The 20,356-nt window shown below is 48.9% G+C and overlaps 1 protein-coding gene across 1 annotated transcript; it reads left to right on the forward strand.

Moving 5' to 3' along the window:
• Nucleotides 1–2,755: 2,755 nt before the first annotated feature.
• Nucleotides 2,756–12,431, forward strand: PROC (protein C, inactivator of coagulation factors Va and VIIIa; the record flags this gene model as incomplete). Its single annotated transcript, XM_081262008.1, has 9 exons — nucleotides 2,756–2,800; nucleotides 4,221–4,311; nucleotides 5,571–5,776; nucleotides 6,884–6,908; nucleotides 7,037–7,174; nucleotides 7,266–7,400; nucleotides 9,661–9,800; nucleotides 10,659–10,776; nucleotides 11,842–12,431. 9 exons carry the CDS (start codon nucleotides 2,756–2,758, stop codon nucleotides 12,429–12,431), a joined length of 1,488 nt encoding a protein of 495 aa, XP_081118134.1.
• Between the last annotated feature and the right edge of the window lie 7,925 nt (nucleotides 12,432–20,356).

A 20,356-nucleotide genomic window follows, 5' to 3' on the forward strand; every position in this document is an offset into this window, starting at 1 on the left:
CAGATCCACAGAACAAAACAGTTCAGAAGTAGCCCAAGTGTATCTGGTCATTTGAGTTTTACAAATTACCAAGGCAAATCTAATGGAGGAAAGGAGAGTGCAACAAATAGATACCCATATGTACATATGTATGTGTGCATATACACATATATGTATGTATGCATGTATATACCCACACTACATATCTATATATATCCATATATAGGGATAGATATGCAGTGCGTGTGTGTGTGTGTGTGTGTTTGTGTGTCCCCGGATGCGTGCGCATTACCAGCGACTGAACCCAGGGACACTTCACCACTAAGCTACATCTCCGCACCCCCCCCCCTTTTTTTAAAATATAGTGTTTAGATGTCAATGGACCTTTGTTTATTTATATGCGGTGCTGAGAATCGAACCCAGTACCTCACATATGCTAGGCAAGCGCTCTATCACTAAGCCACAGCTCCAGCCCCTCTGTCCCTTTTTATTTTTCATTTTAAGACTGAATCTAGCTAAATTGCAGAAAATTAGCAGTTGCCCTGCCTCAGTCGCTAGGATTACAGGAGAGCGCAACCTCTGTCGGGTTACACCCCCAGTTCTCACTCCTTTGCTTGGTCCGCATTCAAACAGCGAAGTCCACGCCTACACACCTCCCTTTCACTCTCTAAATTGCAGAGGGTTTGCTGGCCAAAGGTAGCATGACGAATTTGGGCCCAGGTGAGGTGACTCACACCTGGCTGGGAAAATGCCAGACCAAGCCAATCAGCCACACCCTCCGCGCCAGTGAGAACTCACCTGTGAACAGCGCGAGCCTCTCCCCAGCAGTGCACGGCGCCCCCTGCTGGAAACTTGCAAATAACAGAGGTGGATTCCCGGTGGCTGCCTCCAGGAGACAGCAGAACTCAGGAACTCAGGTGGCCAGTACCTTGGGGAAGGTGGAGGCCACGGAGGTCTGGGGCTTTGTCAGACGGGAGGAGGCTGTGACAGTGCACAGTGCAGAAAGCCCCAGTTGGCTGACAGCTGTGAAGAGCTTTGCAGAGAAGGTTAGGGATATCCTCTGGGCAGCCTGGGAGGCCTGGCATCTCTCCAGTACCGGTCACTTAGGCGCACTACACCTACCCTGGCTCGTTCAGGTCCCATGACTCTGGAATCCGGACTGGTTTGAATTTGGGTGCCTTGGGCCAAGCCCATCGTGAAGATTTAGGATTAGCACAAGCACCCTGCTTAGACTTGATTTGGAATTGACCACCTGTGCCAGGTCAGAAAAGAGTGAAAGGGTGAACAGTTGGTTGTGGAAGGGAAGCAATAATGGACACCCAAAATTTCTTTGTTTGGTAGGCCAGGTGGAGGGAAGCTGCAGAATTTGGGGGAATGACACCTGGAGCAAGAAGACCAGGAGGAGTTTTTACAGGGGTTGTAGCTCAGTGGTAGAACCCTTGCTTAGCATGTGATGTGTGGGTTCCAGCTCAGCACTGCAAAACCAAACCAAAACAAAATCAAACAGTTGCCCACCTAAGTCCACCCATCTTGTGGGATCCTGCACTTGGTCTTCATGTTTTCTGCTTGAGTGGCCAGGAATTTGTCACCCTTCTCTAAGTAGCTACCCTCACAAACAGCCACTAGCTCCCCACTTCCCATAGGTTCCATTTCAGTTTCCTCACCCTCCACCTCCCCTCTGTCCCCATGCACCCCAACACTTCATCCCCTTATCTTATGAGTCTCCTCATTTCCTCTCCATCTCGGGTAGGGCACAAACACAGGTGCCCAGATCCTAGGTTCAAACTCTTCTGAGTCCAATGCTCAGAGTGCAGTGAGAGCCAGAGGCCCTGCTCCTGGGAGCTGGGAGAGAGAATCTGATCTGCCTCCTGGGCCAGGTGACTTCCTGTGCAATCACTAGAAGCCACTGGGGTGGGGTCACATGCCCCACTCAGGGACACAGACTGAAAGAGCATGGTTAAGTCCTCTAAGGAAGGCCCTGTGCAGAGAAAAATGCCGACAGCCTGCAGAACACAAACAAAGGCTCTGAGCCAGGACTTTATTTCATCATTCTTCTTGCTAACATTTCAGCGATGAACTCTAGGCACCCTTTCCATAATCTTGTTTCTTTTTTTCATGCATTCTCAAAGTGACCAAGTGAGACCAGGAAGACCAAAGTTCTAATTCAGGTCTGCCACCTACCAGATTAATGAATTTGGACAAGTAATGCAAGACTTCTGAGCATCTTCATCTTCAACATAGAGATTATTTATAGTTATAGCCATGTGCAGTTGGGTGGAGGGTGACATGTGTGATTGGAGCTGAGGGCCCCATGCCCAGGTGGGGAAGATCCACATGAGAGATGGTATGTCTTTGTGCAACCAATAAATAGGTACATCTTATAATTAATGACATTCTAGATTTGATGAAGTATTGTTACTTGTTGTATCTATCATGGGCAAACTGCAATATCTCTACTAAAAGTCCATTTTAGATATTTAGTGGATATATATCCACTAAAAGTGCCCCAACTGCAAAATGGGGACAACATTCTTCCTCAGCCAGCCTCTATGAGGCCAAAATCTGTCAATGGTTTTGAGAGTGTCCTGCTCTTACCTCCCTCCCTGCTAGAGGGCATCTTGGTGGCCAGAGGTGAGCTTTGGGAAAATTGAGCCATCAGGAGCCAAGACCAGGACTGTCAGCACCACCTGTTTGTTTATCTGTGGAGAGGGAGGCCTCAGCACCGAGGGCCAAGCAAATATTTGTGGTTATGGATTAACCTGAGTTCCGGGGTATAATGGCGGCAGGAGGGCGAACTTGCAGTTCTCTGCGACCCACCCCTGTAAGTCCCCCTCGAGGCAGTACTGTGAGGGAGTATGAAGGGAAGGTGCAGAAGGGAGAGGGACAGTTGAGCTGTGTGAGGGTGGAATCCTTGAGCAAGGGTCCAGGGAAATGTGGGCATGGCTTGGCGTCCTCCAGGCCCGAGTGCCGTAGTCCAAAGGGGCCCTCTCACCACATGCCTCGCTTTTTCCAGACTGTGAGTCAAGTGGAAGTCTGCTGAGGGGTTCCCTGGGGCCCAGGACCATCCCCAGAGGCAACCAGGACCCTACATTATCTCTACTCTGTCCCCACCTCTAAGGATGGGGCATTTCTTTTAATTAAACGTTTGATCAGCTGTGAAGGAAATGGGGTCAGTCTAGGGTGCGTGGATGGGGCAGGCAGGCCTGCCCACTTGGTCTTGGAAGAAGTGGAAGGCTCTTGATTTTCTTGTCCTGTGGCGTTGTGGGGCACCAGTGGTTTGGGGCAGAAGTGGTTTTAGGCCTGGAGTCATACAGGCCCTGCGCTGAGTCTTAGCTCTGACAGCTCCTGATTGTGAACTTTTCATAAGCTACTTAGACTCCTAAGCCTCAGTCTCCCCCTGCCTTCATGAAACAGGGGTGACAACATTAACCACCTCTAGGGCGGTTGTAAGCCTTAACTGAGGTAATAACAGATAATGTTTACTGAGATTTTTGTTATGTGCAAACCCTGTTTTGTTTTTGTTTATGGTCCTGGGAATCAAAACCAGGGCCTTACGTATGCTAAGCAAGTATTCTACCATTGAGCTATACCCACAGCCACCCACCCACAAATTGTTCTAAGAGCTTTATGTGTATGTACTAACATTTAGTCCTTTCAATAGCCCCTTCAGAGAGAAACATAGTTATCCTACCATTTTACAAACAAGGCATGGAGTTGTTAAGCATCTCCCCCAACACTGCCTTCTAGTAAGTGCTGGGGTTTGCACCAGACCATCTGCATCATGGCCTGTCCTGAATTGTGTGCAAATTGTTTGAAGAACACCCCATGTCCAATCAGGGTTAGCTGTTATTCTTAGCTCAGCTATCAGACCAGCAAAGCCCTACCTCTCAGTCATCACCAAAAAATGAAGGAAAAGAGGGCACAAATGAATATTCTAGTGCATCTCATCTCCATGCGAGGCATTTCTGAGTGGAATCCCCTTTGATCATCAAAAGAAACCCTGCATGCTTTCTGCTTTCTCAGGCAGGTGGTATAACCTTAGCCCCACAAAGAGGAGACTGAGGGGGCAGGTGGCTGTCTAGTGAACAAAGACCCTCACCCCAGGTTCTTCCCTGACAATGGGTACATAGGGATGTCTCTTTCATTCATGTCTCTTCCTGGGAAGGGGATGGAATTGGGGGGTGATGGCAGGCAGACCGACATTGATGTGGGGCTGCCAGGAACTTAGAAGTCTTTCTCAGACAGGTGTCAATAACTCCAGAATGTGGCAGCTTGCAAGCCTCTTGCTGTTCGTGGCCACCTGGGGAATTTCCGGCACATCAACCCTTCCTGGTAAGGCTACCTCCACCCCTACCACAAGACCCTCAAAGCCTCGACATGCCCTCACTGCCACCTGCCCTGTCCTCACATCATCCTCCACCTCTGATCTTGGATGCGGTGAAAGCAGGCAGGATTGGCATGAACTGGCCTATAGGCCAAGGCAGGCCAGCTTTCAGAACACAAACCAGGAGCTGTGAGGGCACACACAGGTGATGACAGCGACGGGGGGGGGGGGGGGGTCCACAGACTCCCTGGGCCTTCCCACTCCACCGACTCACTCCTTCAACTGTGAAGGGCTCAGACCCAGGCCTCCACCCACACTATCCCATAAACTTCTCCTAAAATGCGTTTCTGAAGCCTCAATGCCCTGCCCCAGCCCTCTCCCTGATCTCCACAGAAGAGAACATGATTCTCTGGGGCAACTGCAGGACAAATGCTTTGCCCATAGAGCCACACCAAGCTGGTTCTTACACTTGTACCTTTTCTTGAGTTGCTTATTTTCCTGAGATGCCCCTTCCCACTCCCCCAAACCCACTCCCCACTTGTGAAACCCACTCCCCACTTGTGAAACCCACTCCCCACTTGTGATCTTCTCCATCTGAGCTCAGGTACCTCTTCCTCTGGGATGCCTTTCACTCCAGCCCCTCTTACTCACTCCCCTAAATTGATCCCTCCCTCCTAGCTCTTCTCCTACCCAAGACAGGCACCTCTCAGAGCTCAGGAGACACTTGAGGACATGCATTGGATGACAGATCTTTGTCCTTCTGGAGTCCCTGCCCAAGGGGAAGAGATGAGAAATACTTGATGGAGTAAGAAAAGGAGGATGAGTGACCAGAAGGGATTGCACAATGTGTAGCGGGAGAATGAGACCGACTGAACTTTGCAATCTAAACAGCAGCAGCATCTGGCATTTGAAATTGAATATTTACTTTTGTGACATGCATGGGATTGTTTTACATGCTTATTTCATCCCATATTTTATATGAGCAAACTGAGGTTCGAGAGAGAAAGACATCGTTTTAAGGTTACACAGAGGTCAGGTTGGGATTTAAAGGAGGTCCATCTCTAAGCATACGCTTGCTCTAAAAGGTCAAAGCTCCTGTCACCCAACAGTCATCTGCTTCATGTGGAGGGACAGAGCAGAGGAGCAAGGGGCAGCATCATTACTGGGAATTAGGATAAGCCCTAAGGGGGCCTGAGACAGGGCTTTTCCAGGTTCTTTCTCCAGTTGGGCTTCCTCAGATCCCTTCCTGACCTGCAGCCCCTCTCAGTCCCCTCCATCACAGTGAGTTTGCCTTCCCGCAAACCAGACTCAGTGTTCTCCAGCAGTGAGCGTGCCCACCAGGTGCTGCGCATCCGCAAACGAGCCAACACTTTCCTGGAGGAGCTCCGGCCAGGCAGCCTGGAGCGGGAGTGCACAGAGGAGATCTGCGACTTCGAAGAAGCCAAGGAGATTTTCCAAAATGTGGATGACACAGTAAGGCCACCTGGCTGGGTCCAGAGGATGAGGTGCACGGGTGGGCTGAGTTTGGGAGGAGTAGGTGGGGACCAATCCCTGAGGGCTTCTTGGGAATGTAGGGAGGCCATGGGCACCAGCCCCTACTCCCAGCTTGTTGAGGGTGGCTGTGTGGACAATGGCCCTATGGGCTTGTCCTTGTGATTTGTTTCTTGTGGCTACAGGAAACAGAACTCTGCTATGAGCTCCAGAAAGAAAAGTTTAGGGCAGCTCTAGGCTGGGATTCCCACCCAAACCCTCTGTAGGAAGTTCAGTCCACCTTCCAGGGGCCATTGGCTATCTTTGCCTCCTCCCTTTTTTCCTTCCTTCCTCCCTCCCTCCCTCCTTCCTTCCTTCCTTCCTTCCTCTCTCTCTCTCTCTCTCTCTTCCCCCCCCCTCCTCACTTCTGCCTCTCCCCACCTCCTCTTCTCTGTGACCAAAAGGCTACCATCCTTTTTCCACCCTTGCGTCTGCTGGCCAGGGTTTGTGTGTCTACTCATACTCACTCTGCCTCAGTACACATTCTCAGGGAAGAAATTCTGATTGCTCAGGGAAGCTGAGGTGGGGTCTGGGTCCTTTCTAGTCTGAGGATCAAAGCCAATACCACCAGCAGCAGCTGGGACCTAGTTAGAAGCACAGACTTTAGGCTGCTCCAGACTTTCTGAACCAGCATTCTGGGTCTCACCAACTCTTGAGAACACTGGCTTAGGGAAAGACTGGATGTGTAAGGGATCCCCCCAAACCAGGGAGGGAGTGAAGGGGCTGGGAGGAGGCAGGGGAGTCTGCTAGGGGATTTAGGTCCCTCTCACTGCAGAAGTTACTATGATATAGATTGTCCAGAGAGCTGGGTTCCAGCTGCATGGGGAGGAGTGTTGTTCATGGGCTGGGAAGGCCCAGTGCAAGAGGAGGAGGGGAGCAAGGAACACTAGCTGCAGGCAGCTGGTGACCCTCAGGCAGTTGACCCTTATTTGTCTGGAAGCCCTCCCTTCCCCAGCCTGCTCACAGCTGCTCTGGGCTACAAGGGAGGAAGAGGTGCCTTGCTCCTACTACACACGGGCTGGCCCCTGAAGTTGCCCCCTCTCTCCACAGCTAGCCTTCTGGTCCAAGTACTTTGGTGAGTGAGATCTAAACTCCGGGCTGGGCTGCACAGGCCTGCTCCTCTGGGTCTCTGGGCCTCAGGAGGTCGGGAAGGGAACTGATGGTAGTTATGACCTCCACCTTTCACCATGCCGTGTGCGACAGACGGTGATCAGTGCGAAGGAGCGCCCTCGGAGCACCAATGCACCAGCCCGTGCTGTGAACATGGCACGTGCATCGATGGCATCGGTGGCTTCAGCTGCGATTGCAACAGGGGCTGGGAGGGCAGCTTCTGCCAGAACGGTAAGCGGGGCGCTGGGGTGGGGCCGGGCGGGTGGCTGACCCCAGGTGCACTCCGCCATTGTCGGCTCTCCGCGGTCTCCTGTCCACCCAGAGGTGCGCTTCTCCAACTGCTCGGTGGACAATGGTGGCTGCACGCACTACTGTCTGGAGGAGCAGGGCTGGCGCCGATGCACCTGCGCGCCGGGCTACAAGCTGGCTGATGACCACCTGCACTGCCAGGCCTCAGGTGAGCCGCCCCGGCCCCGCCCCTCACACTTCTTTCCTTGGAACGCGCAGCTTTGAATAGGGGGAGTCAGGGCGACCATCCACGTGCCCGCCCCAACTTGCGCCGCTTGGCTGGTTCTGCCCACCCGGCTTTCTTGCTTACTTGCTTGCCTTCCTCCAGATGGCCCTGCTCTCCTTGGGGACACCTTCTGGAGCATAAGCCCATAGGCCACCCATCTCCAGAGTCTGAGAAGATCTAGGGGCCAGGTCTCCAGCGTGTCCTTCCATCTATCCTGGATGTGTTTATTTCCTTTGGACACATTTTCAGCCCTGTATCTTATTTCCCTCTGTATCCCTTGATCCTCCAGGAGAGAACAGAATCCTGATTCTGCCTTCCTTTATATTTTCCTTTTTATATGTTTTTGTCTTTATCAAATTTATTATGTACAAAGTTTAAGGAGTCAGGATTTTACCCCTTACAATGAATTTCCCCAGGTTTTCCTTGATGTGGAAAGAATTTCCCCTCCACTTCCTCTTGGACCCTTTTAAAGAGGAAATTTATATTTTCTACCTCTAGGAGCATTTTTAAAAAATATTTCTTTGGGTCTGGGGATATAGCTCAGTTGGTAGAGTGTTTGCCTTGCATGCACAAGACCCTGGGTTCAATCCCCAGCATCACACACACACACACACACACACACACAAATTATTTCTTTGACAATCTCTCTGCCTTGTTCATCTTCTCTTTCTGTATCTCTCTAGTTGTATCATCTCTACTATTTTCCATCTCTTTGATTGTGTGTTCTTTCAAGGGATTTTCTACAACTTTATATTCCAATCCTTCCATTGAAAAACTTTTTTCTTGCTTTGTATTTTGAAATAATTTGAGAGACACAGTAAGTTGCAAGGCAATGCCTGGTGGCCCTGTGGGTCTGGGGACTCTTCTGTGAGGTCATCAGAAGGCCAGAGTCATTCTCCTTACTGTATGGATCCTTAGGGCTTCCATTTAGGCCAGTTTTGGAGGGGAGGCCTCTGAAGTCTTGCTAAGGGATCTCAGGCTTGGCTTCCAGTGCCTTGGAGCAGGGTGGAACCAAGGAGCTGGCTTTGGGGTACCTGCAGATGTTGTCCGACTCCCTGTGGTCAAACAGTTCACTGTCACAGCAGTAGCAGCAGTGCTGCCTGGAATTCCTAGTCACAGTCTGTTTCTGCAGGTGACTGTCTTCTGTAGGAGAGGGAGAGGGGCATCTCGCCATTGAGGAGATGGTCTCTAGTGGTCTCTCTCTCTTTTCTTTTTCTTGTGATGGCCAGTGAATCCAGGGCCTTGTGCATGCTTTGCAGGCCAGTGCTCTGCCACTGAGCTACATCCTCAACCTTTTTTTATTTTATTTTGAGACAGGGTCTTGCTAAGTTGCTCAGGTTGGCCTCAAACTTGCCTGATCCTTCTACTTCATCCTCACAAGTAGCTGGAACTGCAGGGGTGTGCCAACATGCCTGGCTTCTAGCGGTCTCTCCTATTAATTCTCAACATGGCTTCTGTGTGCAAGTTGCACTTGTACTGTGTCCCTCAGAGGCATGAGGTCTCCTGAAGCTCTGGGATACAATCCTTGGCTTCTGGGTGCCCTGTTACTGGCTGAGAGTTTTGCTTTCTCCGTCTGCTAAATCAGTCACAATGCTCAGTTTCCGGAGTTCTGCTACTGCTATCTACGTTGCATTCTGTCATTACATGGTTCTCCGCCTGTAGGTGTCCTCACGCCCTGCAAGTCTAGATCCTCCAACCTAACATTCAAGGCCCTTTAGAAGCATACCCAGGCAGATTATCCAGTCCCTGGTTTTTCATGGTATACATTCTTCTCTTAGAAGAGAGGCCTTGGAATTATGCTCAGGGTTACTTTGGGCTCTCCAAGCATGCCCCCACCTCCTTCTCCCTAAAATTTCTCACCTCTGTTAGGAGCTCGGCAGCATCCTGGCAAGGGACCTTCCTATGTATCTTGGGGATTATCCCCGACAGCACTGGGCTATAATGAACCACAGAGACATTTAACAACCGATGCAAGGACACAGGTAGTGATGCTGCTTGATCTGTCTTGCACTGTTTGTTGACTGACTGACGGTCAGATGGATCAGAGGAGATTCACAGCCAATATGGAGTATTATAAGCATCGTTCATCCTTTGAAACATACAACATGCCAAACTAGCCTACAGGCAGGAGGAGAATCAAGAAAGGAGGACAGTCTCAGGAGTAGTGCCTGGAAGGCCCCTTACCATCTCCCTCTACCTTTAGTGAGGTTCCCATGTGGAAGACTAGGGATGCAAATGGAGAAGAAGCGCAGTTACTTCAAACGTGACACAGACCAAGTCAACAAAGTAGATCCGAGGATTGTCAATGGGTCAATTACCCGACAGGGAGACAGCCCTTGGCAGGTAAGAGGAGAGGAGTGGCTGCTTCTCTCCTTTGCTGGGTCAGGGGTCTCTGAGGTCCTCCTGGGAGTTCCAGCTCAAGATGCAGAATGGGGGAGGGGATTTGCTGTTGCTTGGGGGGACTGCTGATAAGGGTGGGGGTAGGGCTCAGGGAAAGACAGAGGTGACCTGGTGGAAGAGGAATAGCAAGGACAGGGTGGTATGGGTCATGGGCCATAAAGGGGAATATGCAGGAAGAGTTATGGTTGTAGAAAGAGCTGGAAAGATAAAGCTCTGTTGGTGGGAGTTTGTTTAGGCAGAGGCCCTGCTGATAAGAGAGGTACCTTGAGTGGGAGAAGGCTAGGAGGGAGGGCTGGCCTAAGAGCATTTGCTAGTTTCTGTTCTCTATGGAAAGGGAAAACCAACCAGAAATCAACAAGCAAGGGTACTGGCCTTTGAGAGCTCATGGACTCTGAGAGGCTTAGGATCCTACATACTAGCCACCCAGGGGGAGCAGAGCCAGGATAGCCATCAGGACAGAGGCTGGGGGAGGCCTGAGGGATGCCCAAGGCAGCCTGGGGGCTACAAAGTCTTCCAGAGCCCCCAAGGTGAAGAGGCTTCTCTCTGTGATGGTGTGGCTGAGGATGACTGCCTGAGCCAGGTCACGGAGATAGCCTGCCACAGGTCAACCCAAACAATGTTAGAAAAAGATAGAGAATGCTAGAAAAGGGCCACAAGTCTACGTATGCCCATGTGACCAGAGAGCCCAGAGAAGCACTTGAGAACCATACCAGGGACCCTGTGAGACTTAGAGGCCCTGGACTAGGAGTTGTCAAAGGCAACCCTGTGATGTCAACACCCCCCCCCCCCCGCTACTTCCAGGTGATCCTACTGGACTCAAAGAAGAAGCTGGCCTGCGGCGGGGTGCTCATCCACACCTCCTGGGTGCTGACCGCAGCCCACTGCATGGAGAATGCCAGGAAGCTCACTGTCAGGCTGGGTATGATCTGGAGCCAGTCAGGGGGGCTGCCAGAGGCCTGGGTCAGGGGTGGCAGTGGGTAATGGGCAGGCTGTCCAGGTTTGAAAGACCCTGGTCTCAGGGTGCTTGAACTCCATAGAAGGTGCTTTGGTAGAAGACCCTCATGTGCCTACACTGTGCCTACCCCTGTGACACCAGGCTAGAAGGGATTCTCTTGAGTGCCCCTTTTATTTTTTTCCACTGGGAATTGAACGCAGGGGTGTTCTACCACTGAACTTTATCCCTAGCTCTTTCTTTCTTTCTTTTCTTTTGAGACTGGGTCTCACTAAATTGCCCGAGTCCTCACCAAGTAGCTGAAGCTGGCCTTGAACTTGCAATCCTTCTGCCTCAGCCTTCCAAGTCTCTGGGCTGACAGGTGTGCATCACTCACCCTGGATTGAGTGCCCTCTTCAAATCTGGGCCCACATGTTTGTCAGTGAGAGGGTTTTACACATCCTTTCTCCTCACCCCCACTCACTTGGAGCAGGCTGCATGGGGGCCTCAGCACACAAGGATTCAGAGACCCACCAGACCTGGCCTCAGAGCTAGGCTTCACACAGACTTCTGGGGATGGAATTGTGCAGCAAGGGACCCTGGCATCTGCCACAGCAGGAGTCTGGTGGGTGGGTGAGGGTCTCACTCTGACAATTTCTAGAGGGGGCTCTCATTAGACTCACTGGCAAAAAAGAAGAAAAAGGTGTATCGAGAATGTCCACATTCATGCTTCTTACAATTACCATCGGCACAACTGATGGCCGGTGACCCTTCATGGGGCTTGGTGTGGGATTTCCAGGCCCTCCATCCCAGGAACCACTGAACCTTGCCAGGGAGGATTTGGCCTCTTGCTTGTGGGCCCAATTATTCTTTCCCTGCAGTACCTATATCCTCCTCTTTGGGTCTTGCTGCTCTGTCCCTTGTTTCTCCAGCTATGGGTGCTCTGTCTTTCCCTTTGTGGCTCTGGTCTGTGTCTGCTGGTTTCCAGGCCTTGGGCCTTCCTGCTCTCCCTGACTTCCTTGGTCTGCTCTGACAGCATTCTCTGCCCGGCAGGTGAGTATGACCTGCGACGCAGGGACAAGTGGGAAGTGGACCTGAACATCAGGGACGTCTTCATTCACCCCAACTACAGCCGGAGCACCAGTGACAATGACATCGCCCTGCTCCGCCTGGCCCAGCCCGTCACCCTCTCAAAGACCATCGTGCCCATCTGCCTCCCTGACAGTGGCCTCGCAGAGCGTGAGCTCACTCAGGCCGGCCAAGAGACAGTGGTGACCGGCTGGGGTTATCACAACAGCCGAGAGAAGGAGTCCAGGAGAAACCGCACCTTTGTCCTCACCTTCATCAAGATCCCTGTGGCCCCGCGCAATGAGTGCATGGAGGTCATGAACAACATGATCTCCGAGAACATGCTGTGTGCAGGCGTCCTAGGGGATGAGCGGGATGCCTGCGAAGGGGACAGTGGGGGACCTATGGTCGCTCTTTCGCGAGGCACCTGGTTCTTGGTGGGCCTGGTGAGCTGGGGGGAGGGCTGTGGACTCCTGAACAACTATGGTGTCTATACCAAGGTCAGCCGCTACCTAGACTGGATTCACAGCCACATCAGGGACAAGAACAACTCCACCAAGATCCAGGTGCCATAGCACCTCTCTCTTATCTCTGGACCCCAGAGGCCACTCTGCAGTGGAGCTGGGACATTACCTGGGACATTAAAGGGTATGTGACAGCCTGTGCCTCTGTCTGTCCTTTTATTCCTGTTCTGGATCATTCTAGAGGGAAGTAGCATTTATGGAGTACCTACTTTATGTCACACACTTTATGAACAGAATATTATTTAACTCTCAAGCAATTCTGTGGAGTGGGGAGGAACAGGTTCAATTTTGTGGGGTCTGAAACTAATATAATTGGGGGTGTGTTTTTGCTCTCTTGATATAAAAGAATGAAGCTGGGCATGGTGGTACACGCCTGTAATCCAAGTAGTTAGGGAGGCTGAGGCAGGAGGATTGCAAGTTCAAAGCCAGCCTCAGCAATTTAGCAAGGCCCTAAGCAACTCAGTGAGACCATGTCTCTAAATAAAAACTTTAAAAAGGCTGGGGATGTGGCTTAGTGGTTATATGCCCCTGGCTTCGATCCTCGGTACCAAAAAAAAAAAAAAAAAGGATGAAAAAATGTGACTAAAAAACTGTTAGAATCTTTCTAAAGGCCCTAGAAAGAGCCTCTGCAAGACATGGATCCTAGGGGCTGGGGATGTGGCTCAAGCGGTAGCGCGCTCGCCTGGCATGCGTGTGGCCCGGGTTTGATCCTCAGCACCACATACAAACAGAGATGTTGTGTCCACCGAAAACTAAAAAGTAAATATTAAAAATTCTCTCTCTCTCACTCTCTCTTTAAAATAAAATTTTAAAAAAAGACATGGATCCTAAAGCTTATGTTCGACCAGCTATGGAGGAAGACGAGGTACAGGAAGGTCTGCATGGTGGAGCCAGGATTCATTTTAGGTCTGACTGCAAACCCTAGGAGCTTTTCTCTGTTGTCCTTTGTTCCTCAGGGGCAACTGCTTTGACAGGTGCTGGGTACAAAGGCCTCATCAGCCGTGCGGAGGAGTAGACAGAGACCCGGGAGGTGTTGTTCAGAATGAACTCACAGTTTAATTGAGGAAACTGTTAAGAATAATGTTCTTAAGCTGGGTGCATACCTGGAGTCCCAGGTACTAACTACTCAGCAGGCCCAGGTGGGATGATCACTTGAGTCCAAGGGTTTGGGGCTAGCCTGAGCAACATAGCAAAACCCCATCTCAGGAAGGAAGGAAGAGAGGAGAGAGCAAGAAAGGGAGGGAGAGAGGAGGAAAGGAGGGAGGAGAAGGCAGGGTAGGAAGGGAAAAGAAAAGGAAAGGAGAAAGGAAGAAAGAACAATGTTACACAATTGGGAATAGCAGTAATCATTGCTGCCTGCTCCTGTAGACCTCTGGGTCCCCTCTCTGACCCCACCCATGCTCACTGGATAGGGTGCTGAATTGGATGTAGAACACAAGAAGCCAGGGCACCTGGGTTCCAGGGCACTTGGGAACATCAACTTGCATTCCAAATGAGGGACAACTGATGAGCGACCTAATGAAGTCTAGCCTCCAAACAGTTCAGCATCTCTGAAGCCAAGTCAGGCCACCTGGAACCCTGTCACTGCCACCTAGTTCTGTGATTGATCTTGGGAGAGCTGTTGTCCCTTCCTCCTTCCCATCCATTGATAAAAACCAGAACTCTGTGTGTGGCGACTACACAACAGGGACAGGGAAGCCATTAGGACCCTGCTGGCCCATGGCTTGTCTCATTTAGTCCCAGCGTCTGGCAAAACCCTCAAGGAGCCTGTGTCCCACCCCAGCTCACCCCTGCGCCTTGCCCTACTGTCACTCTTCAGAGGTTTCCAGGAGCAGCATGAACAAAAGTGACAAGTGACTTCTCCTGGGGACTGACCGACTGTCCACACTCAGCATGTATGTTTGAAGGGGGATTTAGCTTTTCTGAGCTTCAGTTACCTTATCTGAGAACAATGGGAAAGCAACAGCCTGTATCGCCTATGATCACTTGATTTAATAATTAGATCAAAGAGCATTAATAAAGTGTCTGAGACAGTGTCTGAGCCTTTTAACGCAGTTTCAGGAAAACAGAACATGATTCACAAGTTTCTGGGTGCTAGAGAGATTATACAAAATTTAAAATAAAAATAGTAGTAAACTGCAAAATAAACACAACAGAGCACATCAAAAATCTAACTTTAGGGATGACATGGGCCTGTAGTCCCAGTGACTTTGGACACTGACAAGGAGGACTGCAGGTATGAGGCCAGCCTCAGCAACTTAGACCCTGTCAAAAATAAAATTTTAAGGGGCTGGGGTTGTGGCTCAGCAGTAGAGCGCTCACCTAGCACGTGCGAGGCCCTGGGTTCGATCCTCAACACCACATAAAAATAAACAAAATAAAGGTATTGTGTACAACTAAAAAAATAAATAAATAAAATAATTTTTTAAAAAATAAAAAATAGAATTTTAAGAAAGACTGGGGATGTTGAAGAGTAGTAGAGCATGCCCGGGTTCAATCCCTAAAACCCAAACAAACAAAAAATTGACTTTGCCCATGAAGACTACTTCAATATATATATATATATTTTTCTCAACTGATCATTTCAAAACTTCTTTTCTCAACTGGGCAGTGTCCTAAGTGTTGCTCCTTCAGCCCCTGAGACAGGACTGCCCTGTGGATGGGGAGCTCTCCTAAGAGGAGAGGCCAGGGGCTGCCCACCCACTTGCCTTTCCACATCCAGTCTTGGCTGAGCCTAGGGGACCCCCAGTCCTCGCCAGCAGGGCCAGGCCTCACCTATACCTATCCAGGGGTGCCTGTGAGGGATAAGCCTGAAGCTGGCTAATGATTGACACATTCCAAATATTGACAAAGACCAGGACCTGCAGCTGCCCAATACACGCCCCTCTCCTCCTTCACCTGCTGCCTGGCTCCATGTCATGAGAGACATAGCAGGGACTTTGGAGCTGCCACCTCTTCACCCAGACTCCCCAAGTTGGGCATTTGCAGGAGCCTGCTGAGACTCTTTTCCCTTCATCCAAATGGAGAGTCAGCAGTTCCTGCTCTGGCTGCAGTGAGAGGACCTCAGTTGCCAGAAGTCAGGTGCCTGGTACATACCTGTAGTGAGGGTGCTCAGCTTCTCCTGGGCCTCTCCTCAGGCTTGGCCCACCAACTCCTTTCACCCTCACCCACTGTCCACAGTTCATCCTGGTCCTTTTGGCCTCATTAGTTAGCACTTTCCTGTCTGTCCTTCCCATAGCACCTACTCCAGGATAAGTGGGGGACTTCTCAGGAGGCAGGACCCCCAGTCTCTCACCCCAGGGCCCCAGCATAGGGCTTTGCACATTGCTGCCTTCTTCTGGGCAACTGAATTCTTCCGCCGTCACAGGTGACTTTCATTTGTACCCATGTCCGCTTCTCTGATTCATTGTGACCCTTGATCTTGGGCTTTCATGAAGGGATCAAGAAAAAAGAAATGGGGTCAGAGCCTATGAAGGGTCACCTCTAGGCAGCAGACAATGCAAAAATTTGATCTTGGATACTCACAACTCTAGATAGAGAGGGTCTGAACCCAAATAGTAGGTGAGAAGAGAAGGTTCAGGAAGGCCAGATGGCAAGTCTTGGGTCCCCATCTGGGAAATGACCACCGAACCCAAAAACTGAACACTCTCTGTTCTGCCAGGTGCCACTCTGATTCCACCAAAATGCAACAGTAATTAGAGATCACTTCTCAGCTGAATCTTGGATTTCTTCTCATGTCCTTTTACTTTTTCAACAAAGAGGCTGAACTTAAACATCTCTGTATAAAGCTTTTCCCATGACGTTTGCTCTTTCCCTGGGCCTTTCTGACCTGGGTGCTTTTCTGGGCTCAGCTTGGGGCCCAGATGTGGCACTCTATACATACAGGCCATGGATGTGTGCTTTCACCAGCTACTCCCTCTTCTGGGATCAGTGACCTGTCTCCATATTGCTCGCCTCCTATATGATACCTACTCTCACACACATACCACGCCTGCAGAACTGTGCATCTGTTCCCAGAAAACCCTGTAGCTACTTGCTGTGGGATAATGTCTCCTCCTGGGCTGTGACCTCAACTGTGTGCTCCAAGGATGCAAGCTTTGTCAGGCAAGGGGCAGATGGGACACAATGGGGAAGTCATCTGCTGTCCCTCACTGTCTGTGCTGACCTTCTGGAGGATCTGTCCACACCCCAAGGTGGAATCTGACACCAGCATCTTTTATCTCCTGGGCTGGAGGGCAGAGCAGTCCACACTGCAGGGAACTGAGGGACAAGGACACCAGAGGCAGAACTTTCAGCCTGACAGGCTGGCTGAGTAGCCACATGGCTACGTGGCACCAAACATCATAAAAATGAGCTGGATTTTGTGATTGAACCCAGGGTCTTGAAATGCTAGGCAAGTGCTCTACCATTGAACTACACTCCCAATCCTTTTTTAATTTTTTTTTTTAGTTGTAGTTGGACACACAATACCTTTATTTTACTTATTTATTTTTATGTGGTGCTGAGGATTGAACCCAGTGCCTCTCATGTGGCAAGTGCTCTACCACTAAGTCACAACCCTATCCCTTCCTTAACCTTTTTTTGGTATTATTTTTATTTTGAGACAGGGTCCCACTAAGGTGCCTCCAACTAGGGATCCTTCTGCCTCAGCCTGCAGAATTGCTGGGATTACAGGCGTGTGCCACAAAGTTTGGCTTTTCTTTTTTCTTTTTAAGTAGAACTTGTTTAAGATGGAAATCAACTGTTTTTTAAAAAAGTTTGTTAAAACTCACACAAAATCACAGAAGGCAGAGACATTTCAGAGGAATAGAATGAATTTTACTACCTTTGCAATGGTATTTTGTATTTGTTCAAGAATGCATCTATTTCATTCAAGTTCTCAAATTTGTTGGCTTATGATAAAATAATTCCAGTTCTCCACCCCCTTCACCCTTTTCAGTCTTCAATTTTTTTTCCACTAATGGGGATGAACTCAGGGTGCTCTACCACTGAGCTACATCCCCCATCCTTTTTATTTTTTATTTTGAGACAGGGTTAGCTAAGTTGTTCAGAATGCCCTCTAACTTGAAATCCTCTTGCCTCAACCTCCCAAGTCACTAGAATTATAGGTGTGCACCACTGCACTCAGCTAACAAGAGAAATTTGTTGTTTCACAGTTTGGGGGACAGAAAGTCCAAGATCAAGAGGTCAGCAAAGTTGGTTCCTTCTTAGGGGTGTGAGAGAGAATCTGGTCTATGCCTACCTCCCAGCTTCTGGTGGTTTGCTGGTAAACTCTGGCATTTCTTGGCTTGTAGATGTATCACCCAGGCTACCATGGCCTTACCATGGCCTTCTCCTTATGTTTCACATCATCTTCCAAACTTTCCCTTTGTATAACAACATCCCTCTAGGGGCCCATCTTTTCAAATATAATCTTGTTTTTAGTAATTATGTCTTCAATAGCCTAATTTCCAAATACGGTCACATTTGGAATATCTGGGGTTAGGACTGAAACATGTGAATGTTTTGAGGACATGATTCAGCTTATAAAAATTTATTTTAAAAATATTTTTCAGTTGTCAATGGACTTTATTTTAATTATTTATAATGCGGTGCTGAGAATCGAACCCAGTGCCTCACACATGCTAGGCAAGCGCTCTACCACTGAGCCACAACCCCAGCCCCTCATAACACTTTATGATGATTAATTTTATGTGTCAATTTGCTGCCCAGATGTTTGGTCATATATTATTCTGAGTGTTTTCTGTGCAATTTTTTTTTTGCATGAGATTAACATTTAAATCTGTGAACTCTCAGTATAATAGATTACTCTCCATAATGCGGTGGGCCTTGTCCAATGAGATAAAGGACTTAATTAGAACAGAGATTGACTTTCCCCAAGCAAGAAGGAATTCTGCCAGAAAACTGCCTTCAGACTTGATCTGCAGCTCTTCCCTTAAGTCTCCAGCTGAATTATTCTGCAGATTTTGGACTTGTCAGCCTCAAAAATTGCTGAGTCAAGTCCTCAAAACTTTTCTCTCTCTCTCTCTCTTTTTTCACATTCTGCTGATTCTGCATCTCTGGAGAACCCTGACTAATGAACATTTGTTTTTAATTTTGTTTCTTGATAAATATTTCTTAGTTTCTCTTATAATTTTTTACTAATATGCTAACTAGTGTGCAAACATGAAAAGAAAAATTCATACCTTTATTTATTTTTATGTAAGGCACTGGGTTCAATCCCAGTGCCTTACACATGGTAGGCAAGCTCTCTACCACAGAGCCACAACCCCAGCCCTGAGAATATGAAAATTTTAAAGTATTTTAAAGTATTTTTGTTATTAATTTTTATTTTTTTATTTAGGCAGAGAAAATGTTTTACATGGAGCCCTTAGATTTTATTGAGGCTGCCTTCATGGCCCAGAATATTTTTGTAAATGTCCCCACACAGACCCCAGCACATTAATACTGGGGGATTTCAATATACCCTTATCACCAATAGACAGGTCGTCAAACCAAAATATCAACAAAGCTATCTCCAACCTAAATAACAACATAATCAAGTGGACTAATAGACATGTACAGAATATTCCACCTCAAAATAGCTATATTTGCCTTCTCAGCTGTGCATGGAACTTTGTCCAAAATAGATCACTTTCTAGGCCACAGAACAAATCTTAGCAAATATTCAAAAACTGATATAATCCCATGTGCCTCTTATGGCACCAGGGAGAGCCCTCTCTCACTGTCCCCCACCCTTTTACTATAACAGCCCAGCCCTGATTCTCAAGTCTTACATGTCCAGCACCTTCCTGGGTGGAAGACCCAGGGAATGGGCTAACCTCCCTTCTGGGGCACCTCAGCACCTCTGGCCCCAAAAGTTGGTTCCACTGATACAGGTTCACTCAAATACTGGTACTACCGTTAGCACAAAAAGACCAGGCTGGATGCAAACTTCACAGATCAGCCAAAGGCCTTTATTTGGAAATGGAGTCATGGTTCTGATGGACCCACTCTCCTCGTAGAAAATGAGCCACTGGCCAAAGGGCAAGTCTGTGCTTATATAGGTTATACTGAGAGGTAACCTAATTATTGCCAGAGCATATCTAATGGAGGGTTCAGGGTCAGCCATTAGTGGGCCAGATGGAGGGTCTGGTATCCATGGTCAGTATTTATCTCTCTCTCTCTCTGGGGTCTCATTGTACCGTCACTGAGAAAGGACTTATTTTGGGAAGGGTCAGTACTTTGAATTCTTCCCAGAGTCTGCCAGTCTAGGCTTGGATGGATATTTCCTCCCCAGGGCTTGTCTTGTCACCAGATAAGAGTGTATGGGGAAAGGATCAACACTATCAATGTATGGCTTTCTTTTTCACTCCCCTTTCCCAGGTCTCACTATTTTAGGGTTTGTCATTTTCCATATCTAATAGCTACCACTTGCCCAAGCCACTGGTGAAGACCAAAAAAATTATAGTTCATGATACACCACAGAGCAATACTACATAGAACTGTGGTGAGAGTGTTTCAGATTTTGAGACCCAACCATTTATGCCTGCCCAGGATCATTTTGCTAAGTGATTGTCTATGGAGTGGGTAGAATCCACATCAGTTTCTTAAGCCTTTCAGAAATCCAGTCCCTGTCCCTTTCTCCATTACCACTTGTAGTGAGTTTAAAGGATTTCAGAGCTAACCAAAAAATAAAAAGTAAAATCTGACCAAAAGGGAGCAATAGCACATAAGCTTTATTTGAGTAATACTTTGACAGGATGGCATTCACATCACAGTCACTCACAGCATAAAGCCATAGAGAGGCTACAGCCAGGAATCACAGGGAGGAAGAGGATTGAAGAGGGGACTTACATGTCTAGGTGACGTTTCCCTGCAGCACAATGGGAAATTATCTGAATCAGCTTCCTAAAGGGTGACTGCAACTAGGGACTTGCATACTACAGGGTTTATCTTGTCTGTGGCTAGCAGATGTAGGGTGCAGTTTCATGGAC

This window comes from Spermophilus citellus (assembly GCF_964194105.1).
Source record: "Spermophilus citellus genome assembly, chromosome: 11".
NCBI classification, from domain to species: domain Eukaryota; kingdom Metazoa; phylum Chordata; class Mammalia; order Rodentia; family Sciuridae; genus Spermophilus; species Spermophilus citellus.